Source organism: Bos grunniens, chromosome 6, assembly GCF_055505025.1.
Source record: "Bos grunniens cultivar Pamir isolate PY7600 chromosome 6, Bosgru_T2T1.0, whole genome shotgun sequence".
Classification (NCBI taxonomy): Eukaryota; Metazoa; Chordata; class Mammalia; order Artiodactyla; family Bovidae; genus Bos; species Bos grunniens.
The window spans coordinates 46,197,608-46,224,379 of NC_141170.1; the positions used below are offsets into that span (position 1 = coordinate 46,197,608).

At 46.5% G+C, this 26,772-nt stretch overlaps 1 protein-coding gene across 10 annotated transcripts in view; it reads right to left on the minus strand.

Annotated features, from left to right (window-relative positions):
* CRACD (capping protein inhibiting regulator of actin dynamics) overlaps positions 1-26,772 on the minus strand; it is a 279,409-nt gene that overhangs the window by 14,066 nt on the left and 238,571 nt on the right. For 5 of the 10 annotated variants that reach the window (XM_086405655.1, XM_086405659.1, XM_086405657.1 and 2 more), the window contains 4 exons: positions 8,809-8,973; positions 5,833-5,901; positions 4,263-4,445; positions 790-3,658 (listed from right to left, as the gene is read on the minus strand). In XM_086405655.1, coding sequence (XP_086261781.1) covers positions 790-3,658; positions 4,263-4,445; positions 5,833-5,901; positions 8,809-8,919 — 3,232 coding nt within the window. In that variant the 5' untranslated portion in view covers positions 8,920-8,973. Of the gene's footprint in view, positions 1-789; positions 3,659-4,262; positions 4,446-5,832; positions 5,902-8,808; positions 8,974-14,333; positions 14,356-16,365; positions 16,502-26,772 lie in introns of all 10 variants that reach the window. The other 5 variants (XM_086405649.1, XM_086405654.1, XM_086405650.1 and 2 more) reach the window with 2 other exon arrangements.

A 26,772-nucleotide genomic window follows, 5' to 3' on the forward strand; every position in this document is an offset into this window, starting at 1 on the left:
CCAGGAGTAAGGGTTGCCCTAAAATTTCCTTACCAGAGGGCTTCACAGTAGCAAGCTGGTGGGGCCAGGGCCCCACATACGCATATGCAGGGCCTTGTGCATAAACAGACAAAGTTGATTATGCACACTGCGGCTCCTTGCGGGGCTAGTTAAAAGTCCCCTAAGGTCCCACCTTAGTTTCTGTCGCTACTGCCCAGAAACAGAGCGCACACACTGGGGTAAGAAACCAGTCTTTATCGTCACTGTACAGGCCCCTCATAAAGATTAATGACACTTGGTTCCTAGTGGCTCAGACAGTAAAGAATTTGCCAGTAATGCAGAGACCCAGGTTGGATCCCTGGGTTGGGAAGATCCCCTGGAGAAGTGCATGGCTATCAACTCCGGTATTCTTGCCTGGAGAATCCCATAGACAGAGGAGCCTGGTGGGCTACAGTCCATGGGGTCCCACAGAATTGGACACGACTAAGTGACTAACAATTTCACTGTCAACCTAAAGTATATCAGTCTGTGCAGCATCTCTAACTTACTACTTGTGTAAGTAAGGGTCACTAATGGGTGTGAGCTGCAGACACGCACGTCAGTCCACGTTTCCAAAACTGTAAAGACAAGTACAGAGCCTCACTCTGACTCAGGAGTCATGGCCCTTGGGGAACGGGGCACCAGCCTCTAATTAAGGGAAGTGCTCCAACAACAGCTCCAGGGGCTACCTCCAGCCCTGGGCAGTTCTGCCTTTAGCTGTGACTCAGGAGGCTGGACAGAGGCAGAGCTTTGCGATCTACAGCTACGCACCTTTCCTCCCCGCCTCCGGCGTTGGGACAGGCTTCTCTTGCCCAGTGGATGGCACCGGGGAAGCCGGTTTCCTCTCGGTTTCCACCTCTTCCTCCTTATCCCGCTTCTGCTCCTTTCTCTCCTCAGGCGGCGGGGGTGAGGGTGGCCAGCCGCTGTCCCGGCCCTCCTTGCACGGCTCGATGGGCTCCATCTCGGGCTTCCCCACCCGGCGAGTCAGCAACTCCACCAAGTAGGGCCTGCTCACCTTGGAGAGCGGGGAGGGTGGTGGGGTCTGGCCCGCAGGCTTGGGCGCCAGGGCTGGCTTCTGGGACAGGGGCAACCTGTTTGCCGCCTTGTCCTGCTCCGGAGCCGGGGGCTGGCTACCTGCCAGTGGGGGCCCGGGCTGGGCCACAAGAGGAGAGAGGCTGGGAGGGCTTTCAGAGGAGTCCTTCCAGGGGGCCGGGGCTGGCTTCCTCTCTGGGGGGAGCAAGGGGCCAGGCTTGAGGGCTGCAGCCTCCGTCTCTGGCTCTCCATGTGTGCTCCCTGGGGCTGACGGCGCCCCATCGATACTGTCCCCTGTGCTGCTGTGCCTTTTCTTCTTCTTCTGTTCTGTTTGTTGGTCGCAGTGGAAGCGCAGGGAGTAGTTGGTCCTTCTCAATTTTATTCCAAAAAGGGAAGCTTTATCCTCTCCACCTGGCATCGTGGGCTCTGACTTTCCTGCTCCATCTGTGGTCTGGCCGTCTGAAGTGGTCACAGGCTCCACCTGGGCCACTGCTTTCTGTGGTGGGTAAGGCAGGCCTGGAACGAGGAAAGACGGAAGGTCTTTGGCAAATTTGCACCCCTCTGTGGTGTCCGTTGGCTCCTGGTGAGCCCTGGGTTTCTCTGCATCTTTCAGGGCCTCTTTAGTATCAATAGCAGGGGGCTGGGGCACGGCCTCTTCGCTGGGTCCCGGCCCGGATCTTTTCCTGATGCTCTCCCCTTCCCCGCCCCCATCGGAGAACTTCTGCCAGGCAGGTTTAATGGAGAATTTGGCATTTACGGGCGGGGTCCTCCGGAGGTTTCCGCGGGAATCACACCGGCCCCTGGGCGTGTGCTCATCCCCGGCCCGAGACTGCTCTCTCTCGCCACGCTGGTCACTCTCTGAGCTCTTCAGGATACGGGATCGAATGGAGGCCCATTCAGCGAGCGCAGCTGCGCTGCTTGGAGACTCTGGTGGGGGCCTGGTCTTCGCACTGCCTGCCCGGGGTTCTCCCAGGGCTCGGGGTGGGTTTTCCAGGGCCGGGACATCCACCAGCTTCTTTTCTTCCGACAAGCCCAGGAGAGATTTGCACGCAGTGTCCTTGATCTGGCTCAGGTTGACGGCCGGGCCGCAGAGCTGGGCTCCGGTGACCAGAATGGCTGTGTGGGGGATGCTCAGGGTTGAAGGCAGGGCGTGGGAGGCTGGGCTGGCTTTGGGGGCCTTGGGCTCTTGGGGAGCTGAGGTGAGCCCCTCATCTTTCATGGGCTTCACTGGGCTCAGATTGACTTTGGGGAAGAGAATTTGCTTCCCTCCCGATGACACCTGGAAAGTGTAGGGTCTGGGCATGGTCTGCCTCTCATCCACCTCCTGCCATCTGAGTTCCTCCAGCTTTCTGTCTGTTTCTGGAGTGGCAGCTTCCTTCTTCTCTCCTGGCACCAGCATTTCTTCCACCTGGGCCTCTTGCTTCTGGGGAGGCTGCATGTTGGTTTCTTCCCTCATTTCCTGCCGTCCACAACCACGATCCCCAGGAACATCCTCCTGCTTTCTGGGCTGCTCCCCCGATGTCTCAGTGGCCTCTTGGCTCTGCTTTACCCAAATACTCGGTTTCTCGGAGTTTTCTCTCAGCTTTTCGAGTTTCAGGTGATCTTGCTCTTCTGCTTTCTCCGCGAAGTCACTCTGAAATGGGCTCCTCAAGCCACTTTTGTGGTCCAGCTGCGGCTGATTCTCCTCTTCCACTCTCGGTGCTTCCTGAAGCTTCTTCTCCACTTCCTGCCTCCTCTTGGCCTCCAAGTCTTCTCGCTTCTTCAGTTCTTCCCTCTTCCTCACCTCCTCCTCCTCCCGCCATCTCTGGGCCTCCAGTTCCTCCTGCCTCCTGAGCTCCTCCTGCCTCCTGAGCTCCTCCTGCCTCCTGAGCTCCTCCAGCCTCCTGAGCTCCTCCTGCCTCCTGAGCTCCTCCTGCCTCCTGAGCTCCTCCATCCGTTTTTCCTCCTCCAGCTCCCGCTGCCTCTCCTCCTCTTCCAGCCGCTGCCTCTCCTCCTCTTCCAGCCGCTGCCTCTCAGCTGCCCACCGCCTCTGCTCCTCCAGCTCCTCCAGTCTTCGGAGTTCCTCCAACTCTCTTTCCTCCTCCTGCCACAGCTTCTCGGCCTCCTGCTGGCTCCGAGCCTCCATCTCCTCCTGCACCAAGCATCTTCCCAGGTGCTGCGCCTCTTCCTCTGGGCACACGGGCTCCTTGGCCTCCGGGAGTCCTCCCTCCTCTTCCTCCCTCTGCTCTGGGCCCTGGGAGCCCGGCTCTTCCAGGCTCTGCGTTTTTTCTTCACGTTGCCTCTTCTTTGCCTCTAGCTGTATTTCTCTTTCCTCTTCCTCCTCCTCCTCTTCTTCCAAGAATCCTTGCCTTCTATTCTCCTCCCAAAGCCTCCGCTCCAGAGCCTGGAGCCTCTGCTCTTCCAGGCGTTGCCTCTCCGCAGCTTCGGCCTTTTGCCGTTTGCACTTGGCCTCAAGTTCTCGCCAGTATTCTTCCTGGCGTCGCTTCTCTTCCTCCGAGTCCAGCGGCTCTGGCTCTCTTTCATGCCAGATTGGCTTGTCTTCTCCAGGGTGTCCGTTCTGGTCCAGGGACAGCTGATGCAGGAGGCCACCATGCTCATTCTGTCGATCCTAACGTGGGTAAGGGAAACAGAATTAGCTTTCCCTGTGCACAGGCCACCTTTATTTACAATCCCATTCACCAATGTGGGTGGCCCTCCTAATCGTGAAAGAGGGACCACGTTCAAGCCAAAGACACAGGTCACCTCAGGCAGGGAAGAACTTCAACCGTTGGGTTTCCTCTCTATATGTCATCCTCAAATTCTTTTTTCTTAATACACATGCATAATCATAGGAAAACCAGTAGCCCAGCATTAGAAAGGTGAGGAAAAATAAGATTAGCATGTCATCAATGTCCCCTGAAACTTATGACTCAGAAGTCTAATCAAACTGAAGAACCTTTGACTCAGGCTATGGCATAGGAAAGTGAGCCATCTGTCTGCTGCAAAGCAAAATGTCTGAAGCCCCTCAGAAGGAAGCCTTTCTCTCTGCGGTCCACCAGCCACTGATGGGGGACAACAGGTCAGAAAGGGTGGTGGAAAGGAAATGGGCCCATTCACCCTTGTGCCGGCAACAGAGCCATATCCCCGACAGGGAGAGACCAAGTCCCTTCCCTAGGCCCCTCACAGCACCACCCCGCTAGGCAGCATCAGGATGTCTGCCAGGCCATACATACCCCGACAAGTCGCCTGTGCTTCCTTGACACCCTCTGGTTTTTTGGCTTAATGGACAGTTTGTGCTTGGCGGCACTATTATCCAGTCGAGCAATGGCCAGGGGGATGGCATCCAGGTTGACACTTTCGATGGTGCCAGCAGAAGAAAGGTGCCTCTTGGGCCGGGATGGTTTAACTGGAGCAACCTACAGTGGAGATTGAAAATATGCAGTCAGTCCAGATGAGAGAAGAGCCTGCAGGGAATCTAGCATGGCGGCCCTTGTTAGAGTCTGCTCCTGGCCCAGCCTGGCCAGGAGATGCTGTCAAGCGCAGGGGGTTCATGGGCACAGTGAAGTGAGCACTGCTTTTAGAACCAAAAGACACTGAGCATTTGTTTTGCCAGTGATATCCGTATTAACTGGTAAAGGCCATTTAATCTCTCAGGGACTAATTTTCCTACTGTGAATGATATGTGGGTTAGATTAGATCGGGGGTCAGTAAGGCATAGTCAGGGGTCCTGTCTGGGTAAAGTCTTGCTGGTACACAGCAACACCATTGCCCGTGGCTGCTTTTGTACTACAAAGAAGAGCAGAACAAAGGAGAGTCTGGTAGTTGCAACCTTATGGCCACAAGGCCTAAAATAAACAGTAGTGTGCTAAGCCCTGGACAAGCTCATCGCTATGCTAACAACACTGTAACTCTAAGCACCTTCCATTGCCACAGACTTGTACACACCTCAGCTCTTACTTTAGCCCCTTCGGAACAGGTTTCAGTGGAATGCCGAAAAGTTAAAAACCAGAAATACACATAAGTGAAGAAATGTTTATTGAAAGAAGGAACAATAAGTTCTCCACCTAGGGCATAAGATGTGTTATTGGCAAAAATGCTTTGCCACAATCACGCCAGAGTCACAGGGCACTGGTGCACTGAAAGCAAAAAGGAGGAGGCCCCCAGGTGAGAACGTGAAGGGCAGTTCTTCAAAGGATGAACTGCAGAACCGCTTGCAGCTCTGTAACACAGGTATGTATGGTCACTTAAAAACCACAACCTGAGACCAATCGTAAACATTTAAGACGTGGATTCCATCCCCTGGCTGGGAATCCCCTAGAGGAGGAAATGGCAACCCCCTCCAGCATTCTTCCCTAGGAAATCTCATGGACAGAGGAGCCTGGCGGACTACAGCCCGTGAGCTCACAAAACAGCTGGACATGACTTAGCGACTAAACAACAATAGAAGGATACTCTTTCCTTACAGGCTCTTCAACTTCAGGTATTCTTGAATGTCTTTTTCAATGGCTTACCAGTGTCTTCAAGTATTAATACATGAGGCTGTTAGGAAAACTACCAACACCTGAGACTCCAAACAGACTTGGCGAGAGCATGGCAGTTTTTCAGAGCAGGGTTCAGTTCTAGCCATTGCATTGCCATGGAAACAGATGCTAACATCTACCACTGGTTGAACTTTGAAGGGATTTACAGTAATAGATGAAGGCAGCATTTATGAATGGAAAAATGAGGCAGCAGCTCGCCCAACAAAAAGAAAAACAGAAGTTAAACTAAGGAAGCTACACACACAAGTTCAAATCACATTACCTTCTCTTCCATCTCACTTCTGGCTCCCGGCAGATTCAGAGGACTTGGAGAACTTGGCGTCTCACTGGACTGGAACGGCAGAGAGAGTGCTCAAGTCAAACAGGAGCACAGGAAGTCCTGGGCAAACGCAGCCAGCGTCTGTGTGGAGGGCCACCCCCTCCTCTGAGCAGAGAGTGCTGGCAGGTTCACGGTGGAGACTCTGCTCGTGTCCGGATTCCACCAGGGCTCCGGAGGCTCAGTATTCACTCCCCTCTCCCTAGAGTTCAATTCATTTCCCATCTGGGTAGGCTCCAAACTCAGTCCCTGATGTGTTTCCCCACTGCTGAGAGAATCAGGGACTGCCCTGTCGCCAGCCAGGCAGAACTCTGACCTCACAGCTTTCAGCCTGGCTGGCTGCCTTCCACCCCCTTCACCTGCCAGACCTCTTCTCCATGAGAAAGCAAGGGGGCCCTTCCAGTGGCACACACAGGCCTGTGCTGAGGAGGTAGGCAACCAGAGGAGGCGAGAAAACGTTGGCGGAAGGGAGGGAGGGAGAGAGGAAAAGAGAGAAGAAGAGGAAGAAAAAGGCTAACGATTCACATCCCAGTCGCCTTGCAGGTCCTGGGTATATCACGCATATCACGTCACGTGTGCCAGCTCTACCTGCTGCCTCCCGTCACCTATGTTTACAAAAGGTTCTCACTGCCCCTTCCGGATCCAGAACATCATCTCGCCCTACCTCAGTCCATTTTCTGCACAACAGTTAGAAGCATCTTTAGAAAACATAAAATCAGATTGTATCACTGCCCTGCTGAAAATTACTCAGAGGGGAACTTCCCTGGCGGTCCAGTGGTTAAGACTCCACACTTTGGATGCGGGGGCGCGTGAGTTCAATCCCTGGTCAGGGAACTAAGATCCTACATGCCTCATGGCACAGTCAAAAGGTAAAATAAGATACTAAGATAAAAATAATAAAAAATAAATTCAAAAATTTCTCAGCAGTTTCCTATCACTTTCCAAACAATTCACCCCTTCTCCCATGGTCTGAAGGACCCAGTGTCTACACTGTGATCCACAGCCACCCCTCACCCTCATCCGCACTAGCCTGCTTTCTGTGCCTCCTTCAGGACAAACAGTTCCGTCTCTGGGTGTCTGTACTTGTTCTTCCTTGTGCCAAGAACACCCTCCACACCTTCTCAGGGCCATCTGACTTCCTTATCTAAAGAAGCAAACCCCTCTCCAACCACATTGCTCACTTTTGTATCAGCCGGTTTCATTTTCTAGGCAGCATTTTTATTAATCCGAAATTATGATATCTATTTGCTGAGTTGTTTGTTATGAGACGCTCCTCTCACTAGAATGTAAACTGCACTATGGCGGTCCTGTGTTTACACTGCGATCCCTCAGCTGAGGGGGCACCTGCTGAACGAACGACCCACCTTGTCCCCCAGCCCACTGTGCCCTGTGCTTATCAGATCCAGTGACAGGGAAGACAGTTGGTCCAGAGGAATCCCTGAATCAAGGCTGATGGCTGATGTTCCTTCCCAGCACTCAAGAGACTGGAGATGAGGACTGTTGGACCAGCCAAGAGAGAGGGCCCTGTGCCTGCTTCACCTATCACCCACAGGTGTGGGTGCCAGGGGGCATCAGGGCCAGGCCCAGGCAGAGACAGACAGCGAAGAAGACTGTCATCTTTTATCTCCTTCCTTCTTTTGCTCTACAACTTGGAGAGCACTTATCTTTCTTACTATTCTTACGATGCATTAGCTGATAATTAGTATGACTTTTTCCAGGGGCACTTTAGTAACACTCAACATCATTTCAGGCACCGTGGTAGGCATAGCACAAAGAATGCTTTCTTGTAAGCATGGGAAGACTCAGAGCCTCAGCTAAGAACCGCTATCTATCTACCAGTAGGTAGGTAGGACTGTTTTTCCCATAAGAGGCCTTCCCTCCTTTTCCCATAAGAGGCCCGAAGGCACTCCTGCTGCTGCTCAAGGGACTCTTATTTCAGGATCTGCTCAGAGTGCTTCTCTCAAAGTGTCAAAAGAATGGACTTCTCTGGGGGTACAGTGCATAGGAATCTGCCCACCAATACAGGGGACATGCGTTTGATACCTGCTCTGGGAAGATCCCATATGCTGTGGGCTAAGCCTGTACACCGCAACTGAGTCGGAGCCTTAGAGCCCACGATCCACAACTACTGAGCCTGCGTGCTGCAGCTACTGGAGACCGTGTGCCTACAACCCATGCTCCACAACAGGCGAAGCCACCACAGCGAGAGACCCTCGCGCTGCAACGCAGAGCAGCCCACGCTCGCCACTACTAGAGAAAGCCCACGCACGGCAACACAGACCTAGCACAACCATAACTAAACTAAAAAAATCAAGAGACAAAATTTAGATAGGATAGTGCTGGATCAACATGACTTTGCACACTTAGTACACTTAAGCTGGTCCGTTTGAATATTCTATTCTTGTGCAGCACCTACTTCATTCTTTTCTCATTTCAAGTCAGTCCAGTTCCCCAAGTAATTATTCAGTGCTCCTAAGTAAGCAGTGATGATATCCTGGCGAGACAGATGTGTAAGATCCAGTCTGTCCTCAAGGAGCTCAACAGTTTGGAAATGGAGAGCAAACAGTTATATGGCCACAGATGCAGAGCACAGACGTGTAAGAAACACTCAGGATGCACAGTGATGGCAGAGAGGGGACAGTGCAGCTCAGGGGTGAGGGCAGCCCGAGTCTCCAAAGAGTTAAGCAGAAGACGCTGGGAAGAGGGGGTGCAAAGGGCACATCTCCCTCACCTCCCCCTCTTCCCAACTGGCTCCCCTGCAGCTCAAGGCACTTGCGCCGGAGGTGCTGGGCTACTCCTCAGGAAAGCTTCTTCCATCTTATTCCCCACCCTGCAGACCCCGGGCTTAATGACGCCCGTGCCCACTACCCAGCCTCCTCCCGGCCTCGTGAGCAATCAAGTCATTCCCTGGAGGAGCTTTACTTTGTTCTCGGTGTCTGAGAGGATGAGGTCTTGCTGAGTCACAACTTCCACAGGACTGGTGAGGAATGGGTCCTCTTCGAAGCGAGCCTCGCCACTGTCTGCCTTCTTCATGGGAATGGCGTTGGGTGGTGGCTGCCCAAACTTGATGTTCTTGCCCAACTGTCGCTGGAGAGAAACAAAAGAAGGACGTTCTGAAGCAGTGAAGCGGTTCACAATAACCACAGTCAGGTTCCCCAGCATAGCTAGCGGGCACTGAGGCATATTCTCTACGTAACTGGTTTCTAGACTAGACACCAAGCCAGAAACCCCTGACGCAGTCCTGTAATTACTGAGTCTCCTTCCCAGTATTTCCTTTTCTTTCCCACCTTTGAGCCATGAGCCTTTTCATCCAGCCACCTCTTTCATGGAGATGCCAACATTTCCAAGGGGGGTAGAGAAATCATATTTCTGATCAAAAAAGTTGGGTATGACAGAAATTTTTTGATTTTTGTCAAAAAATCAAAAGTCTTTCAAAGGCACAAAAGTACTTGAAAGGTACAAAAATTATATAGGAAATAGTTTCATGAGCTGCAAGAACCCCTGCGGGAAATCAAGACTGTTGTGGCTGCACAAAGGAACCCTCCAGCCCCTTTTGGACACATTCCCCTTGAATATTTATTTCATCTACCTTCCTCACCAGCCCCTAACTTGAACATCCTGTTTGGGTTACAGTGGGTACCACGGCCAAGGGGAAGAAGGCCCCAGGCCAAGAAGTCTTTCCATGATTGATGCTAAACACACGGAAAAGATGAAAGCAATCTTGTTCTGCCACTAGGATGTCCTCTTTGCCTTGCTGCAGCTGCCCACTGTGACCACAGGCCAGAAGGAACACAGTGGATCAGAGGAGGCTGCTGGAGTAAGGGCCAGAAAGAGACTGATCACTGGTGGGAGGGAGCTGAATGGACGGTGGCAGGAGGGTAAAGGACAGAAATTAGGAAGAAAAAGAGTATTTAGAATTAAAAGCTGGATTAAAAAGGGAATTATTTTAAAATATATAAACAAAATAGTTTTTAATACGAGGCAAAATATTTAATGGGCTTGATAAATTAGATATAAAATATTTAATATGTACAGAAAATGAATGACATTGAGGAAGAAAAAGAGGTAAGCTGTGGTCATCTGAAAGAAGACTGTAATGAATCGAATATATTGTAGAAATTACTGCCTTTATCTACATTGGGGATTCTCAAGCTCGCCACGATTGACATTTGAGGCCAGATAATTCTTTGTTGTGGGGAGTTCTCCTGCACATCATGGGATGCTTAGCATCACTCCTGCCCTCTGGACACCAGACGATAGCAGCAACCCCTGTTCACTTCTGTCTGGACAACCAAAAAAATGCCTCCGGGTGTTGTCCAATGTCCCCTGGCGGGGAAGATCGCCTCTGGCTGAGAACTACTGCTCTAGACCTAGGTCTTTTATGATTCAAAAGAAAAAAAAAAACAACAAAAAAACAAAAAACCAGAATACATCATCTGATCTTTATCTTTAATGTGGCTAATATTTAATCCCACAAAGCTGCAAAAAGCCTTAGCAATCACATTATCGGAACTCCTCGTTTTACAAAAAAAGCCAAGATCCAGTGAGTGGCCCAAGCTTACGGAATGAATGAGTGGTACCAAAGGGGCCTGAATCCACGTCTTCTAAAACATATGCAGCGCAGTTTTCATTGTTCTCCACTGGTTCTCATAAATTTACACTGAACGTCCCTCTTCTTACTGGGACAGAAAGAGAGGATCCGGCGTTTTTACCACCTTACTGAAGGTGGCCTCCCTTGAGGAAAACGCCCCTTCTCTCTCTGAACTCAAGAGTATCAAATCCACCTTCACCCAACTCCCCCTCGGCTTTACGTGGCGGACGGTGAAATTGCAGAGACATGAAAGAGATGAGCCCCAGGTCCCCTCCCCGCACCCCGGGCACCCCAGCATGCCAAGTCAGGAGCACAGAGAGACAAGGACTCAGATTTGATCTGCTGTATCTCAGCCTGAACCCGGCGCCCCCTGACACCACGGGGAGGGAGCACACATCCAAAGCCCAAGTTCAGCCAGTGAAGTACAGCTTTTACAGCCTAAGGGGGTTTCAGGGAGGAGAAGGCTGCAATAGGGTGTCTTCTAAAATGAGTTTAGCAGGAAGCAGCAGTTAGTGTCTACTCTAAGCAGATCAATAAGCAGGCACAGTTAGAACAGCCGATGGTGTTAGACAAGAGGACATGGTGTAACAAAGCCACAGGCCCTGTGGCACTCTTGCTGCCCTGTGGGAGATGCATGGGGGCCTGGGCAGGAGTGGCAGGAAGAGCTCCTGCATCCTAGTCACAGTCTGGGCAGGGGTTCCCTCTGGGACTCCCAGCCCAGCCTTTGGTTGACCAGTTATCTCTTCTCTAAGTGTGCTGGTAAAGAGCTAAAAATTTTTATCCAATCACCCTAGAATGAGACCTCCTGTGTCAGGGTCTGCCACCTACCAATGTTCTTGAATATCTAAAATGAGGGTATTTCTTCTACTCAGAATGGAAAGAATAATTCTTTAATGAGTTTCCCAGGAGACTAAGCTTAATACATTAACGCTCTTTCGTTAGGATTTTGGCCACCATCACAAAAAGAATGAATGTGCTGATTTTTTTGTTTGTTTTTGTTAGAGCCCTTTTTAGAACACTGATGTCAAGTTCACATTACTTATATTGAAATAAACGCCGAAGATGGGATGGTTATTGTGGCTACCAAAGGAAAATGAAAGAGAAAATGGGGGGGAAAATATTAGATGTGATAAGAACAGGTGAAATAAGGTACGTGGGACAAAACTGGGGAAATGGAGAGCATGACGTTAAGAAACGAAGTTGAGAGTTAAAGTGGAAAATTGAGAGGAGGGTGCAGGAGGCAGACAGGAGGCCCAGGGAGGAGAATCTGCAGCCCTGATGGCAGGTACAACAGCTGAAGGGGGCAGGATGGGGGAGATTGGAAAGGAGGGAGAGGGAGGGACGGGGAGGGAATGAGAATGTGTGTGTATCTGAGGGTTGATTTATGTCGTGGATATGTTCATCCTGGCAAAAGAAACACAATGCTGTTGCCTTTGAGAATGACAATGAGCATCTCCATAAAGTAGCTGATTTAAAATTCCTCCAGAGAAAACAAATTCAGGCTGCTGGTTAGGGAGCTTGGGAGAAGGGTGAGGGAAGGAGGAGGGAAGGACCCAGGTCATGCAAAAAGTGACAGCCACCATCCAGGGACAGGAAGGCAGCCGCTCTGCCCAGACAAAGGACTGTCCTCGCAGACACACCCTGCAGTGGTCACAGGCCAGGGCAGGGCTGCAGGGCCAAGGCCATGGTGACTGAGCCTCAGGCTCTCAAGGCCAAGGCTCTTGTACCTGATCTGTGGTTCCTGCTCCAAATGTTTCCTTCGGCTGACTCAGAGGGGACGGGGCTGCTGGACACTTTGTCTGACTTTTTGACAACTGAAAGATGACTGCCACTCAGATGTCAAACGAATTGAATAAGGGATAAATATGGCTTTTTGGTGACTTTTATTCTGCCCACTACTCAGGCATTGTCATGGGAAGAACTGTGACACAAGCAGTCACTCAAAACCAGACCGTTAAGATGAGCTTGCCCTTAAGCTTCCAGGGAAATAAACTATTACCACTCCTTCCATCTATAGACAGATGTATTTTAATAGATATGTATATTTTTACATATCCATGGATTCTTTATATGCACTGAGATAATAACCAGAGGGGAGAGTGGAACCTCTGTGCCTAAACTGAGTCCGTGTTACTTATGGCAATGAATGGAGTTACTGTTAGACTGGAACGTGAGCTAAAGGGGTGATATTTTATTCATTCAAATTTGGCCATTTGGCTGTAAAATGGAATGCTGGAGAATGATATTATAGGAATGCACATCTATATTTATGAGGCTCTTTTCCTATGGTGTAGAAATTCCAAGCACATCATATTCTGTAGCTCTCACACTGCCAATTTAGATTTCCCCAGATTTTTCACAGCCATCTTTCATACTATAAGAACAAGGCAGACAGAAAATAAAATTGCTGTCTTCTCGAGCGAACTCCAGATACTCCCATAGTTAAAATGAATCTAAGAGAATAAGCAAAATCAAACACACACAGATTTAAAGACATCTGCTCTGTGCAGAAGTGGAGCAGGTATTTATCCTTTGCGTCGACAGCTGCACGAGGTGCTCAAATCCTCAAAGGTAAGACACTTTGGCATTTTAAAGTGAAATCCAGCCCAGCAGGAGACAGCAGCTACTGAAGACAAAGGTTCTTCCTCCTGAGCTAAACAGTGCGTGGACTAATAGACTAAGCATTTTCTGACAAAGCTCTGGCATTATTCTAAAAATCACCTGCGGGCTTGGACTGTGATATTCCTGATTCCTACCATCAGTAGGTGCATACATACTTCACAGCCTGGTTTGCTCTGAAATAAATAGGCACCTCCCTGATATGTGCTCTGGGAACATCAAGGTCATTGGAGTCCAATGCATTGCAGTGCAAAGCTTACAAAGCCACTCCGTGCTCTAGCAGATGAACAGTGACTTTCTATAAATGGCAGATTTTAAGAACTGGAGGGGCTCTTCAGATCATCCATCACATGCATCCTCTTGTTTTTCAGATGAGGAATATGAGGGTCAGAGAGCTTTAATGATTTGTCCTGAGGCCACAAAGCCAGGTGATGGCAGAGGCCTGTGAGGCATTTTTTATTTCACTTTCTGGCCATAGAACAACTGACTGTTATGTACAGGGTCCTCAAAAAGGACACCACTGTCATTTCTGTCCCTTATAACTATCCTGTATATTAAAATTTGTTCTATGCACATGCATTATCTTTATACTCAGGGAAAAAAAGGTAATTTTTCTTTTAAAGGTTCAATTGCTTGCTACAGAAATTTTGGCAGGTGGTAGATTCACATTGTTCAGGAAAGAGTAGGCTTATTTATGCTCTATTCAGTCATTCTGTACTCAGCAGACGGATACGAACCATTACTGGTACAACCTAGGACAGTTCTGGCTGAGATGACTATATGTGGACACTAGGGGGCAACCTTTCCAAATGCAGTCATTACAGGCACAGCTCTGGTTTCCATGGGCTGGGAAGTTTCTTGAGCCAGAAAAAAAAAACAAACACGTTTTTGGGTCTTTTTTTTTTTTTTTTTTAATGGCATTCCAGTAGAAATCTCATTTCAAAAGAATGTCTTAATAATGGTGGCAAATTAGCTTGCTAGGACATTTACTGTCAAATAGGTGTTATCCACTACTCTCTTTTTAAAGTAAACATACACACATAACACAAAGACAATTCCAGACATAAAAAACATACATGCGTCTGACATAAATAAACACCCTCATTCCATGCTGGAGTCTACGAGGGAGTAGTCTTTTATGCTGCTTACTAAGCATCAATACCAGCATAACGTTTTTATGGAAAAATGCAAAGCATTCATGCAAGTTAATAAGTTAACTACTATTTCTATGACTTACCAGGAACATACTGCTTAGTCGACTGAAAAATAAAGCACAGTCTTTTGGGGGTGATACAGTGATATCTTATGGCACTCCAAAAATCACATTTGCTATGATAAGGGTCCCCATTTCCCTCCTTGAAAAGCAAAAGTCTCTTTTATTATATTGTTTCAAAACATAGCATTAGAGCTGTAAGGAAGCTTATGCATATCCATGCAGCAGAAGCAAAATTAGGCAGACCTCATGTGAGTACATGTCGTCCAGAGGAGAGCGTTCAATTAGACAGCTATTCTGTTTCCCTCACATTTCTCCTCCTGCATTAACAGAACTGTCGCTTCAGAGAAGTTAGTTGTTTTACATTTTATTAATTATGAAATCAGATTCCTTAAACTTATGCCTGACACCATTAACACAAACAGGCATTCACATATTTCTACTGAGTTTCTACGTTTTTTTTTTTTTTTTCTACGTTTTCAATGTTGCAGAATTATCTATTTTTTACAACTCCAAATCCACTTCATGGAGTGGTGCTGGCATGAGGTGTGGATTACACAGGTACTGCCGTTTAAGACAACAGACTACTACCTAATTTTTAAAGAACTCCTTGAAAGCCCTTGTGAAATACAGTTGGTTTGTAGGCTGAGACCTGCAGGTCACTCCCCTTAGAAAGGGACGATTATGAGGGTTCATTACTTCTTAGGAATAATATGCAGGAGCCAGAAACTTCAAGAAGGAAAGGTGAGGAGGGGGGCAAGGTCAAGGTTTTCTTCGGCCATCACTGCCCTTTCCTCTTCTCCATATGAAGAGAAGTGACTAAGGCCAACTTTCCTTTCTGAGTCTATAAAATGTGTAGCAGTATGGCCAGCAAGAACCAAGAACGGGAGCTAGTCAAGATGTGCTGGAATTTGAAGGAAGGGCCTAGGTTAGTTCTGAGGGCAGGACTATGGCCTTGGGCAGTGAGGTGGTAGGTATAAAGATCTAGGCAAGTCTGGGTGTGGTTCCAGGGTGTTGGCTGTTTCCCAGCTGCCATAAGCTATATTTAGCTGAGTACATGTGGAATATGTAACCAAACACAGGTCACAAAATACATAGCTTAATATTCAGTAGAAACAAGAATATTTCAAGCAAGTAGAAAACTCTGAGTACCATGCTTCATCATGTCAATAGCTACTCAAGCCAGCTGTCTCCTTTGTTATTTTTTTGCTTGGTTCATTCATTCATTTGTTCATTCACTGTTGCAGACTTACAAACAGATTGAAACCAGCACACCAGAGTCCCCTGTACACAGTCTGGATCGCCTCCAAGCAACCCAAGCTCAGAGAAGTGCTTGCTTAGGCACTTCTGCCGGGTGAGTGAGTTCTACTGAGCACTCGGGCAAACCTACGTTGTCGGATTGCAGGGGTCTTCGCTCCCCTTGCTTTTCCTGGATTTCCCATTATTTCAATCTCATTCAGTGAAGAATTATTTTATCTTCATTATTAAAGGAGTTACCACCTGAGTCAGTTTTATGGAGGAAAACTGCCCACCTCTGCAGCGCAAACAGGAGGGAAGCGGAAGAGCTTCACAGTGTCCTTCTAGGACAGGGCGGCTCAGGGAAGCCAGGGTCAGAAACACAACAGAACCCGTGACAGCCATTCACTGTCCAAGTACAGAGACTCAGAGAGGGTGCGTCTGCTGTGCATGCCTTCAGCCGACAGTCAACCCTACGCTCAGGGATTACGGCCAACACTCAGTGGTAAGGAGTGCTCTCCTCCCACCCAAGTTCTGCAGCTTCTCTAGGGTACCTGTCTTCATTAAGTCCAGTTAAAAATGAGGAAACACCTTGAGAGAAAAGGAGAGGGGGTGTTCTGAAGGTGGGTACAACATGACAGTGTATCTCTCATGGCTGCACAGAAGCTTCCAGAGAACTAAGCCAGGTTTGAGAAAGCAAACATTCTCACCGGGAGTTACCCCTGGACTTCCCAATCCATGACTCAAGGCCAAGCCAGGGACCCTTCCCATGGCCGCCCCCCTCCCCCTTCCTATGCCTCTGACTTTCAAGCTGTCTTACCTGAAGAGTTTTGACTTTGCCCAGGATGTTGTCCTGTGACATTGCTTGAACTGTCTGCTCACTTTCTGCTCCCCCATCAGGGATAAAAATACTGTCATGAGAAAATGCCCGGGTTCCCATAGAATAGTTGAAGGACCTGGAATGCAAATCATGTGCTTCATTTTATTAGGATGATAAGGCTTCTTTTGGCAATTCCATCATCTCCTGTTCCTCCTGATTCAGGGGACTCCACCCACATCCCCAATCTCACTCAGAAAGCACTTCCAGCCCGCTGTCCTCTTCTGCGAGGGGTCAGCCAAGTAGCTGGGCAGACGGAAGTGTCCCTCGGGAATAAGAGAGCATGTCTCCTACACAGCATGTTTTAGAGCCGCTCACTGGGAGAACTCTGTGTACTTGCTACCTGTTTGTGGAGGACCCAGGACAGAAAGCACTGCAGAAATTTTAGCTGCAGGAGCCCTTTTCCTGATGAGCTGTCAAGTATGTCCAGCAGTCCTTTTCAAGCAACATGAAGATCTCGAAGTATGAGGCAAGAATTTCTCTCTCTCAGATTTTAATCACATTGGGAAGAAAAATACGTACATCTAAAACAAAGACTTGATGAGGACTGGAACTGCTGATGGGCACTATTGGAATAAAGAGTCTCTCTGTCGAGACTCCTCAGGAATTCAGAGGGGTGGGGGCACATGTGCTAAGGAGACTCTAAATGGGCATTCTGCATTGGGCAGCTTATCAGTGGTAGGTTCCTAACAATAAGAACGCTTCAGTTGAAAGGCTGGACTTCAGAGGAATTCTAGACTTCTAACCTGACTGTGAGATATAGGTTGGGTGAACTGCAGGAACAGGGGGCAGCAGATGCCAACTGTTCCTCACTTGATCTGGGAAATTAAGCTATTTCTGGGAAGGAATACACAAGGACAGAATCACACACTTTCTGTAAGGTAGGACAGGCACACTTCCATAATGCCAGGCACACAGGCAGCTATCCCAGAGCTCAGAGCCCTACTTCTTCCTCTCCCCTCCCCCACAGAAAGGGGTCCCATCAGGAGGTTTTATCAGTGATCAAGGGCAGGAAAGAAGAGCCAGTACTGGGGGAAAGGGGTCTCTGGCTGGTACCTCTGAGCTGAATTACAGAAAAGCTGCAGGCAGGGTCCCGACCAGGTTTCTTGGGAAGACTGAGTACCAAATTATATCATCAAATTGGCCAAATTACCAGCAGAATGATAACAAAACATTAAGTTTAGAGACAAAAGACTTGGACATAAGCCTCCTGGCTGTGTGATAATAAAAACAATAATAACCACCAATTGCGACTTTGATGAAAACACTGTGCTGAAAGCTTTACTTTAGTGATCTCATCACCAACTTATTGTTGCAAATAAAACTCAGGGGGTAAATAGCCTTATATGGTAGTGCTAGTGGTAAAGAATCTGGCTGGCAATGCAGGAGACACAAGAGACGCAGGTTTGATCCCTGGATCAGGAAGATCCCCTGGAGTAGGAAATGGCAACCCACTCTAGTGTTTTTGCCTGGAGAATCCCATGGACAGAGGAGCCTGGTGGGCTACAGTTCATGGGGTCACAAAGATTTGGACATGACTGAAGCGACTTAGTACACAAGTAGGCAAAGTCACCTAAATAGAAGCTGTAGCATGAGAAACTGGAGAAGGCAATGGCACCCCACTCCAGTACTCTTGCCTGGAAAATCCATGGACAGAGGAGCCTGGTAGGCTGCAGTCCATGGGGTCACTAGGAGTCGGACACGACTGAGCGACTTCACCTTCACTTTTCTCTTTCATGCATTGGAGAAGGAAATGGTAACCCACTCCAGTGTTCTTGCCTGGAGAATCCCAGGGACGGGGGAGCCTGGTGGGCTGCCGTCTATGGGGTCGCACAGAGTCGGACACGACTGAAGCGACTTAGCAGCAGCAGCATGAGAAACAGGATTCAGAACAGCTGACGTCTATGGAGTCGCACAGAGTCGGACATGACTGAAGCGACTTTAGCAGCAGCAGCAGCATGAGAAACAGGATTCAGAACAGCTGAACACAATCACAGGCCAGGCAGCTGAAGTGTTTTAAAGTGGTAGGTCTCTAGTATTCCTTCTCTTGGGTGGAGCAGTGGGAGAGGAATACAGGATGCCAATGTCATGTGGGCTGGAATATGGGAAGGCTGGAGATACTAAATAGCTGGAATAATCGGTAAGCCTTCGGCTACATAGCACGACACTGTGGAGTAGCAACCCCCTTTATGAAATATGAGGCATTGTTTTAGCATATGAATACAAGAGGAAATTAAATGTGTCATTATGTCCTCGTTCCTCAGAAACTTTGTGACCTATGCTACAAAATGAACTTCCAAATTCACCCAAAGATGCTAGGAATTAAATTTCATTCAAAGTTATGGAATCAAACCTTTTAATATCCTGTCTAAATTTTTTTCTCAGATTCCCTGGCTAGGATTCAGATGAAAGAAGAGGTAACTAACTTCATTTTCTACACAGTGTTTTTACAAATGGCTTATGTATACACAGAGGCTCTCAGATATTCTTACAAACACATATATGCACAAGTCCTCTTTAGATGCTTAATAAATGTTTACTAATGTCTCACAGTTATACGCACATAACAGGCCGACACTGGAAGGCCAAGTTCTCTTTCAGTTTCCAAGTCAATCTTCTGGCTGAATCATGACATTTTTTTTTTTTAATGTGGACCATTTTTAAAGTCTTTATTGAATTTGTTACAATATTGCTTCTGTTTAATGTTTTGGTTTTTTGGCCTTGAGGCAAGTAGGATCTTAGCTCCTGACCAGGGATGAACACACACTCCCTACACATTGGAAGGCAAGTCTTAACCACTGGGCAACCAGGGAAGTCCTTGAATCATGAAGTTTAACTCTCAGCTCCAATTCTTTTTTTCCAGGAAAACTAAGAACCAACAGTTTCCTGCTCTTCTGTGTTTGTCCCAAATGTTCCTTGCTGCTAGCCAGGATTTAATGTCCCCACATTCCCCACTTCTAGATGATCTTATTGCAAAATAGAGAAAATGAACAGTAATAGGAGGAGTAGTAATAATTATACTAGTATAGTCAAAGTAGTAATATTAATACTGGCTAAATTTTATTGGGCACTTGCTATGTCCCCTCCATATGTGATAACTTCTTTAATATAACATCTCAATCCTTGTGATATACACTATTTAAAGCTTATGTGGTAGGAACTATTATTAAGCCCATTTATAGATGAGGAAACTGTGGCTGAAGACAGTGAGTGACTTGCCATAAATTAAATGACTGTATATGTGTGAACCTGTTTCTGGCCTGTGTTCTACTGGTCTATTTGTCTGTTTTTATAGCGACAGTCCATGCTGTCTTAGTTACTATAGCTTTTTTCTCACCCCCCCAAATTCTTTCTTTATTTTTGGTTGCTCTGGGTCTTCGTTGCTGTGTGTGGGCTTTCTCTAGTTGTGGCGAGTGGACACTACTCTTCACTGCAGTGTGCAGGCTTCTCACTTCGGTGGCTTCTCCCAAGGGCTCCAGGGCACGTGGGTTTCAGTAGCTGTGGCACAAAAGGGCTTAGGTGCTCTACGGCATTTGGGATCTTCCCGGACCAGGGGTTGAACCAGTGTCTCCTGCACTGGCAGGTGGATTCTCACCCACTGTACCACCAGGGATGTCTTACAGCTGTTTCATGAGTCTTGGTATCTAGCAGTTTATGTTCTCCAGCTTTTCCCCAGGTGGCTATACTTATCTCTGCATTTCTACATAAACTTACATATACACAGACATACACACAGACACACAGACACACAGACACACACACACTTAACACTCCTAGGATTGCTTCTCTGATGGCACTGGATCTGTAAATAAACTCTGAGGATAAACTCTGAGGATAACTCATATCTTTACAGCAGTCATTCTTTTCATACATGAACACTGGATATCCCTTCATTTATCTAGATCCTCTTTACTTTCTCTCAATAAAGTTTTGTAGTTTTCTGTATAGAGGTCTTTTACATATTTTCATAGATTTAGTCCTATATATTTGATGTTTCTGAATCTACTATAAATGGTACAGGTTAAAATGTTTATTTTTCTAATTGTTTATTGGCAGAGTATTATAAGTATCACTTGGTTATTGATTATTGACATTATAATTAGGCTTAACTAAATTTATTAATCATGTGATTGTTGATTCTTTTGGATTTTCTATGTATACAATCATTTTATCTGTGACAAAAGACAGCTTTATTCGTTCGTTTTCTTTCTTTTTTAGCCGCACCATGGTTTGTGGGAGCCTTGTTCTCTGACTGGGGATTAAACCTGGGCCCCTTACTATGGAAGCACAGAGTCCACCACCGGACCATCAGGGAATTACCCTATTTGTTCATTTTTCAATCTCCCTCTCCCTTCCTTCCTTCCATACTGCAATTAGCTAGAATCTTCACAGGAACTTAAACAGAAGTGGTGATGGTAGACTTTATCATGTTCCCAAACTGACCAAAAAAGCGTTCAATATTTTTCCATAAATTATGAGGTTAGCTAGGCTTCTCAGATGGTGCCAGTGGTAAAGAACCCACCTGCCAATGCAGGAGACATAAGAGACGTGAGTTTGATCCCTGGATTGGGAAGACCCCTTGGAGGAGGGCATGGAAACCCACTCCAGTGTTCTTGCCTGGAGAATCCCCATGGACAGAGAAGCTGGTGTCCTATGGTCCACTGGGTAGCAAGGAGTCAGATATGACTGAAGTGATTTAGCTATAGAATTTCTGTTATATTACTGTTTCTTTGAAAAGACTCCCCTGGTGGCTCAGACGGTAAAGCGTCTGTCTACAATGTGGGAGACCTGGGTTCGAGTGCTGGGTTGGGAAGATCCCCTGGAGAAGGAAATGGCGATCCACTCTAGAACTATTGCCTGGAAAATCCCATGGACAGAGGAGCCTGGTAGGCTACAGTCTGTGGGGTCGCAAAGAGTCGGACACGACTGAGCGACTTCACTTTCACTTTCTTTGAAAAGACAGGCAATGGGTCTCTTACAACTGATTTTAAGATTTTCCTTTGTCTTTGGTTTTCTCAGTTATTATCTATTGTGGCTAGGTGTGAATTTCTTCTGATTTATCTAGCTCAGGTACATAATACTCCTTAAACCCATGGCTTGGCATCTTTCATCAGTTTGGGAAAATTCTCAGCCATTGTTCCTTCAAATACTGCTTCTGCCCCATTTTTCCCTATTCCTCCTCTGATTCTGCAATGTTAGCCCTTTACAATATAAGTCATGTCTTTCATGGTCTTTTCTGTATTCATCATTCTTTTTAATCAATATGATTCAGTCTGGATTTTTCTACTGAAAAATTTTTATTTTTCAGCTCATTAATGTTCTCTTTAGTGGTGTTCAGTCTGCTGTTAAAACTATCTACTGAGTTCTTACTATCAGTAGCAGTTTTCAGACCTAGAATTTCCATTTGATTCTTTTTAATAGATTCCAGTTGTCTCGTGAAATTATTCATCTTGTCAACTATTTTATTGAATATATTAATCACAATTATTTGAAAAGCTCTGTCTGAAAAAGCAATATTTTAGCCCCTTTGGGTCTTTTTTTTTTTTTTTTTGGCTGTACAGCATGCAAGATCTTAGTTCCCAGACCAGGAATCAAACCTGGGCCCTCTGAGGTAGAAGCAGTGTCCTAACCACTGGACCACCAAAAAAGTCCCTTTTTAAGAAAAAATATTTATTTTTATTTATTTGGCTTGGGTCTATTTCTATTTTCTTGTTTTCCTCATAGTCTGTTTCTTAAATGCCTGGTAATTTTTTATTGAATTCAACACATATGCATGAAAAATTGTAAAGGCTGGGTTTTCTCCTTCCAGAGAGACTTGCTGGTTCCTCTAGCAAGCAAGTAAAGGAGTAGATCACATCAATCCAATCAGGATGATCCAGTGATTAGCAACCTTTGTAAGGCTCAGGCTCTGCTTTGTCCTTGCTTCTAGCGTATAGGCCTCCTGGAGTCTCAGATAAAAACCTGGGTTATTATATGTAAATAGATGACCAGTGCAAGTTCAATGTATGAAGCAGGGCACTCAAAGCCGGTGCTCTGGAACAACCCAGAGGGATGGGGTGGGGAGGGAGATGAGAGGGGGGTTCAGGATGGGGGGACACATGTACACACATGGCTGATTCATGTTGATGTACAGCAAAGACCACCACAATATTGTAAAGTAGTTATCCTTCAATTAAAATAAATTAATTAAAAAAAAAAAAACCCATGGATTATTTCCTAAAAGTCCTTCTCCTTGTTAGGTTGGTGAGTCTTGAAACTGTGTACAAACCCCTGTGTCCTTGTCTTTTGAAGTAAAATGCTGATTCAAGAGTTAATGACTGGGGACTTTCCTGGTGGCACAGTGGACAAGAATCCACCTGCCAATGCAGGAGACAGTTTTGATCCCTGGTCCAGGAAGATTCCGCACATCACAGAGCAACTAAGCCCTTGGATCACACCTACTGAGCCCAAACTTTAGGACCCGCAAGTTGCAACCACTGAGCCCATGTGCTGCGACTACTGAAGCCCATGCCTAGAGCCTGTGCACTGCAGAGAGAGAAGCCACGGCAATGAGAAGCCCACCCACTTCAACGAAGAGCAGCCCCCGCTCACTGCAATTAAAGAAAGGCTCCGCAAATCAACAAAGACCCATTGCAGCCAAAAATAAAAATAAATAATAAAAATTATTTTAAAAAGAAAGAAAAAATTGAGTAAAATTATATTTAAAAATAGTTAATGACTGGGATACGTGAAGACATAGAAACAAAGAACAGCTGTTGGACTAGGAAACTGATAACAATTTAGACTAAAATTCTGCCACATAGCAGAATCATCGAACTTACGGTTCCTTGAAAGATACAGATAAAGGTCTGACACACATTCCTAAGTTGTTTTTTATAGGAAGCAGAAGGCAATGGCATCCCACTCCAGTACTCTTGCCTGGAAAACCCCATGGACGGAGAAGCCTGGTAGGCTACAGTCCATGGGGTCGCTAGAGTCGGACACGACTGAGCGACTGCACTTTCACTTTTCACTTTCATGCATTGGAGAAGGGAATGGCAACCCATTCCAGTGTTCTTGCCTGGAGAATCCCAGGGACAGCGGAGCCTGATGGGCTGCCGTCTATGGGGTTGCACAGAGTAGGACACGACTGAAGCAACTTAGCAGCAGTAGCAGCAGCAGACCCCCTCCAGATGAAAACTGCTGACCATAAGAACACAGATCCTAGACTGGTTGAAACCAGAAGGTTGATGAAGCTTGAAACTCCACCTTGATGCCAACCAATCGGAGAACTGTCCATGAACTGTTCATGCCCTATTCCTATAAAACTCCTCACTACCCCCTCCAGGGTGGGTCACACAGTCTTAAGAGCATTTGCCCACTGTGGCCCCCTCTGCCTGGCAAAGCAATAAAAGCTCTTTTCTATATCACCCAAAACTCTGTCTCCATGTTTCTATGTGGCACCAGTGAACAGAGGCTGAGTTTTGGCAACAATCTCAAACTACAATTTTTGTCTTTCCAGCACCAAAGATTGCCAAAAATTCTGCTGTTTTTCAGCCTTCATTCTTGTGCAGCTTTACCAACAAATGCCTCAAAAGGAAAACTGTTACTTAGATTTAGATTTCATTCTGGGCTTCTTTCCTCTTGGGGAATTTAGTCCCTCAAATCCTGGAATTTAGTCCCTCAAGTCCAGTCTCAAACTCTAATTTTTGTGTTCCCAGCCCCATGCGTTTGCCTACAGCTCTTCTGCCTTCTCTTCCTCTTGGTGGCCACCCTGAACATTTCTGGTCTCTTGGCCTGTACTCAAGAGTCAATAATGCCCACTGGAAAGAAGCAATATGCAGAAAATATGGCTCAATTCAGTGGATCTCCCTTCTCTCCAGGATCTCATTGCTCAAGTCTGGGCCCCGGCAGCAATCTGACACCTTCAAACAGACATCCCTGTTAGAATATTTTATTTGTATTTTCAGTTGTTCTTGGTGAGAAGACTGATTTGTTATAAGCTACTTCATCACAGCCAAAAGTGAAAGAACTATTTTTTTTTTTTTTTGATATTTACTAAGTTTCTACACATGTCAGAATCTGTTTTTTGATATGGCCATTGCTGTTATGAGAATTACTTTACCTTTTCTGTTATACAAATTAGTTTATTTTGCCTTTTTGCATGATAATTCCAAAATTTAACTTGAGGATAAACACAGAAGCAGCTGTGACATAAAAGGAAAGAGTCACCTGGCAATGCCCTGAGTCCTCCAGTGCTGGTATCCAGCCTCCCAGAACACAGGCAGGAAGACAATACCTACTTTTCAAAGTGATGAAAAACATTTGTACCTTTCTCTTATATCTGTTTTTGTGCCTTTTTTAAAGCTCTGAGAAGAAACGGCAGAGGAGAATGGTCACTGATTTATTAGTAACACTAATGAACACTCTCTTCTAGATAATTCACTTTACATAACACGAGTTTAACATTACATCCTTGGCAATTTGTGTAACTTTAGATCTTTGGTAATCATGGTTACCAATTTTGTCTCCAAACAACTCTACAATGCAGATTATTTTCTTTTCTCTGAAGAGGAAGCTGACACAAAGAGTGGGTAAGAATGTTGTCCAAAGTTCCAGATTTTGAGACAGGGCTGGAGTGGAAACTGAATAGCCCACGTGCGGAGATCTCAGCTTGAAACTATGTTCTAATGAACAAAGAGCTCGGTGGGATCTTTGTCCTTAACCAGCTGGGAACTATGAATTACGTGATTAGGAGGTGGAGGGGCAATTTACCACAAATTGCACCTTAGCCAAGTTCATCTGGACTTCTTTATTCTTGACATTTACAGATCTTTCACAATTGATTGCAAAGTAGGCCAATTCTCCCCCTTCTGTTTATTAAGAGTGAGCCAAGAGGCAAGGGGTCTCTGCACCTCCGTGCTGCAACTTATCCTCAGAGTATCTGTTCAAATGGAAGAAATGGGACCTGCTGTGTCAAACTTATCTTGTGATGCTTAGAATACCTAGCATTCTCTTGATCAACTATGAGATGTACAAAGACCTCTAAAACTCCCCAGATTTTTAACTTCTAACTGAAAGATTATCAATACAGTCATTTAACAGTCATCTTAATTTAAGCAAGATCTGAAGTCAAATGTAAAGCACATGGGGGAAAAGCAAACTCTAGAGGACAGGAAGAGAGGCCCACTTGGGAAATTTAGAACAACACTGGGCCCTGAGGAACTGTTTTCATAAGCTTAGAGAAGAATCACTGAGCCGTGACTTACAGATGCCACAAAAATGGTCCCTTTGGACTTAGAGGTCCAAAGAGCAGAGAAGTTCCTGGGGCCTTATAGAAAGAAAGGACTCACAACTCTCATCTCTAGATTTCTGTTCTGGTTTTTTTGTTGTTGTCATTGATAATATTGTTATTTGCAGAGAGACTGGGATTCCAAACATCTATCAGAAGCTTCTAATCAGCTCATGGAGACCACTGTTCATCTTTCTCCTCAACGTCTTACTGACTCCTTTGGTTATCCTTCCAAAGGCAGAGACAGTAGAGTGGCCTGAGACTACTCTTTGGGCCTTAACAATCAGTTTTTTAAAAAACTATTTATTTATTTGGCTTTGTCAGGTTAGTTGAATCATGCAGGTTCTTTCCAGCATACGGACTCTCCAGTTGCAGTGCAGGAGGACTTCGGTAGTTGCGGCGTGCAGGCTTAGTTGCTCTGTGGCATGTGGGATCTTAGCTCTCCAACTGGGCATCAAACCCATGTCCCCTGCATTGCAAGCCAAATTTCATACACTGAAATACCAGGGAAGCCCCAATAATCACTTTTAATAACTCACTCCAATACCACACTCTCTTGTACCCACCTGTCTCCAGCTACACTAGCGGACCCCGTTGCTGCAGTTTAGTCGCCAAGTTGTGTTAGACTCTTGCAACCCTATGGACTGTAGCCCGCCAGGCTCCTCTGTCCATGGGACTTCCCAGGCAAGAATACTGGAGTGGGTTGTCATTTCCTTCTCCAGGGGATCTTCTTGACCCAGGGATTGAACTGGCGTTTCCTGCACTGGCAGGCAGATTCTTTACCACTGAGCCACGAGGGAAGCTTACTACTTGGACTAATACTACAGTGGACCCTACTACTTGGCTAGCCCATTGTCTACAAATTTGACACAAACAAAAGCAAACTTATCAGGCGTTTCCCACAAAATTCCAATCTTTCCTGTTTCTTTGTTACTATCATCCCTTAGGTTCTCTGCTACAATATTTTGTAAGTGAAGTCAGATCCAGGTTAGGGGAAAGGTATTGTACCAAAGGCCTTAATGAGTAACATTATCTGCCCTTTCACAGGTAGAAATCCTTCAAAAACAATATCAAAATCA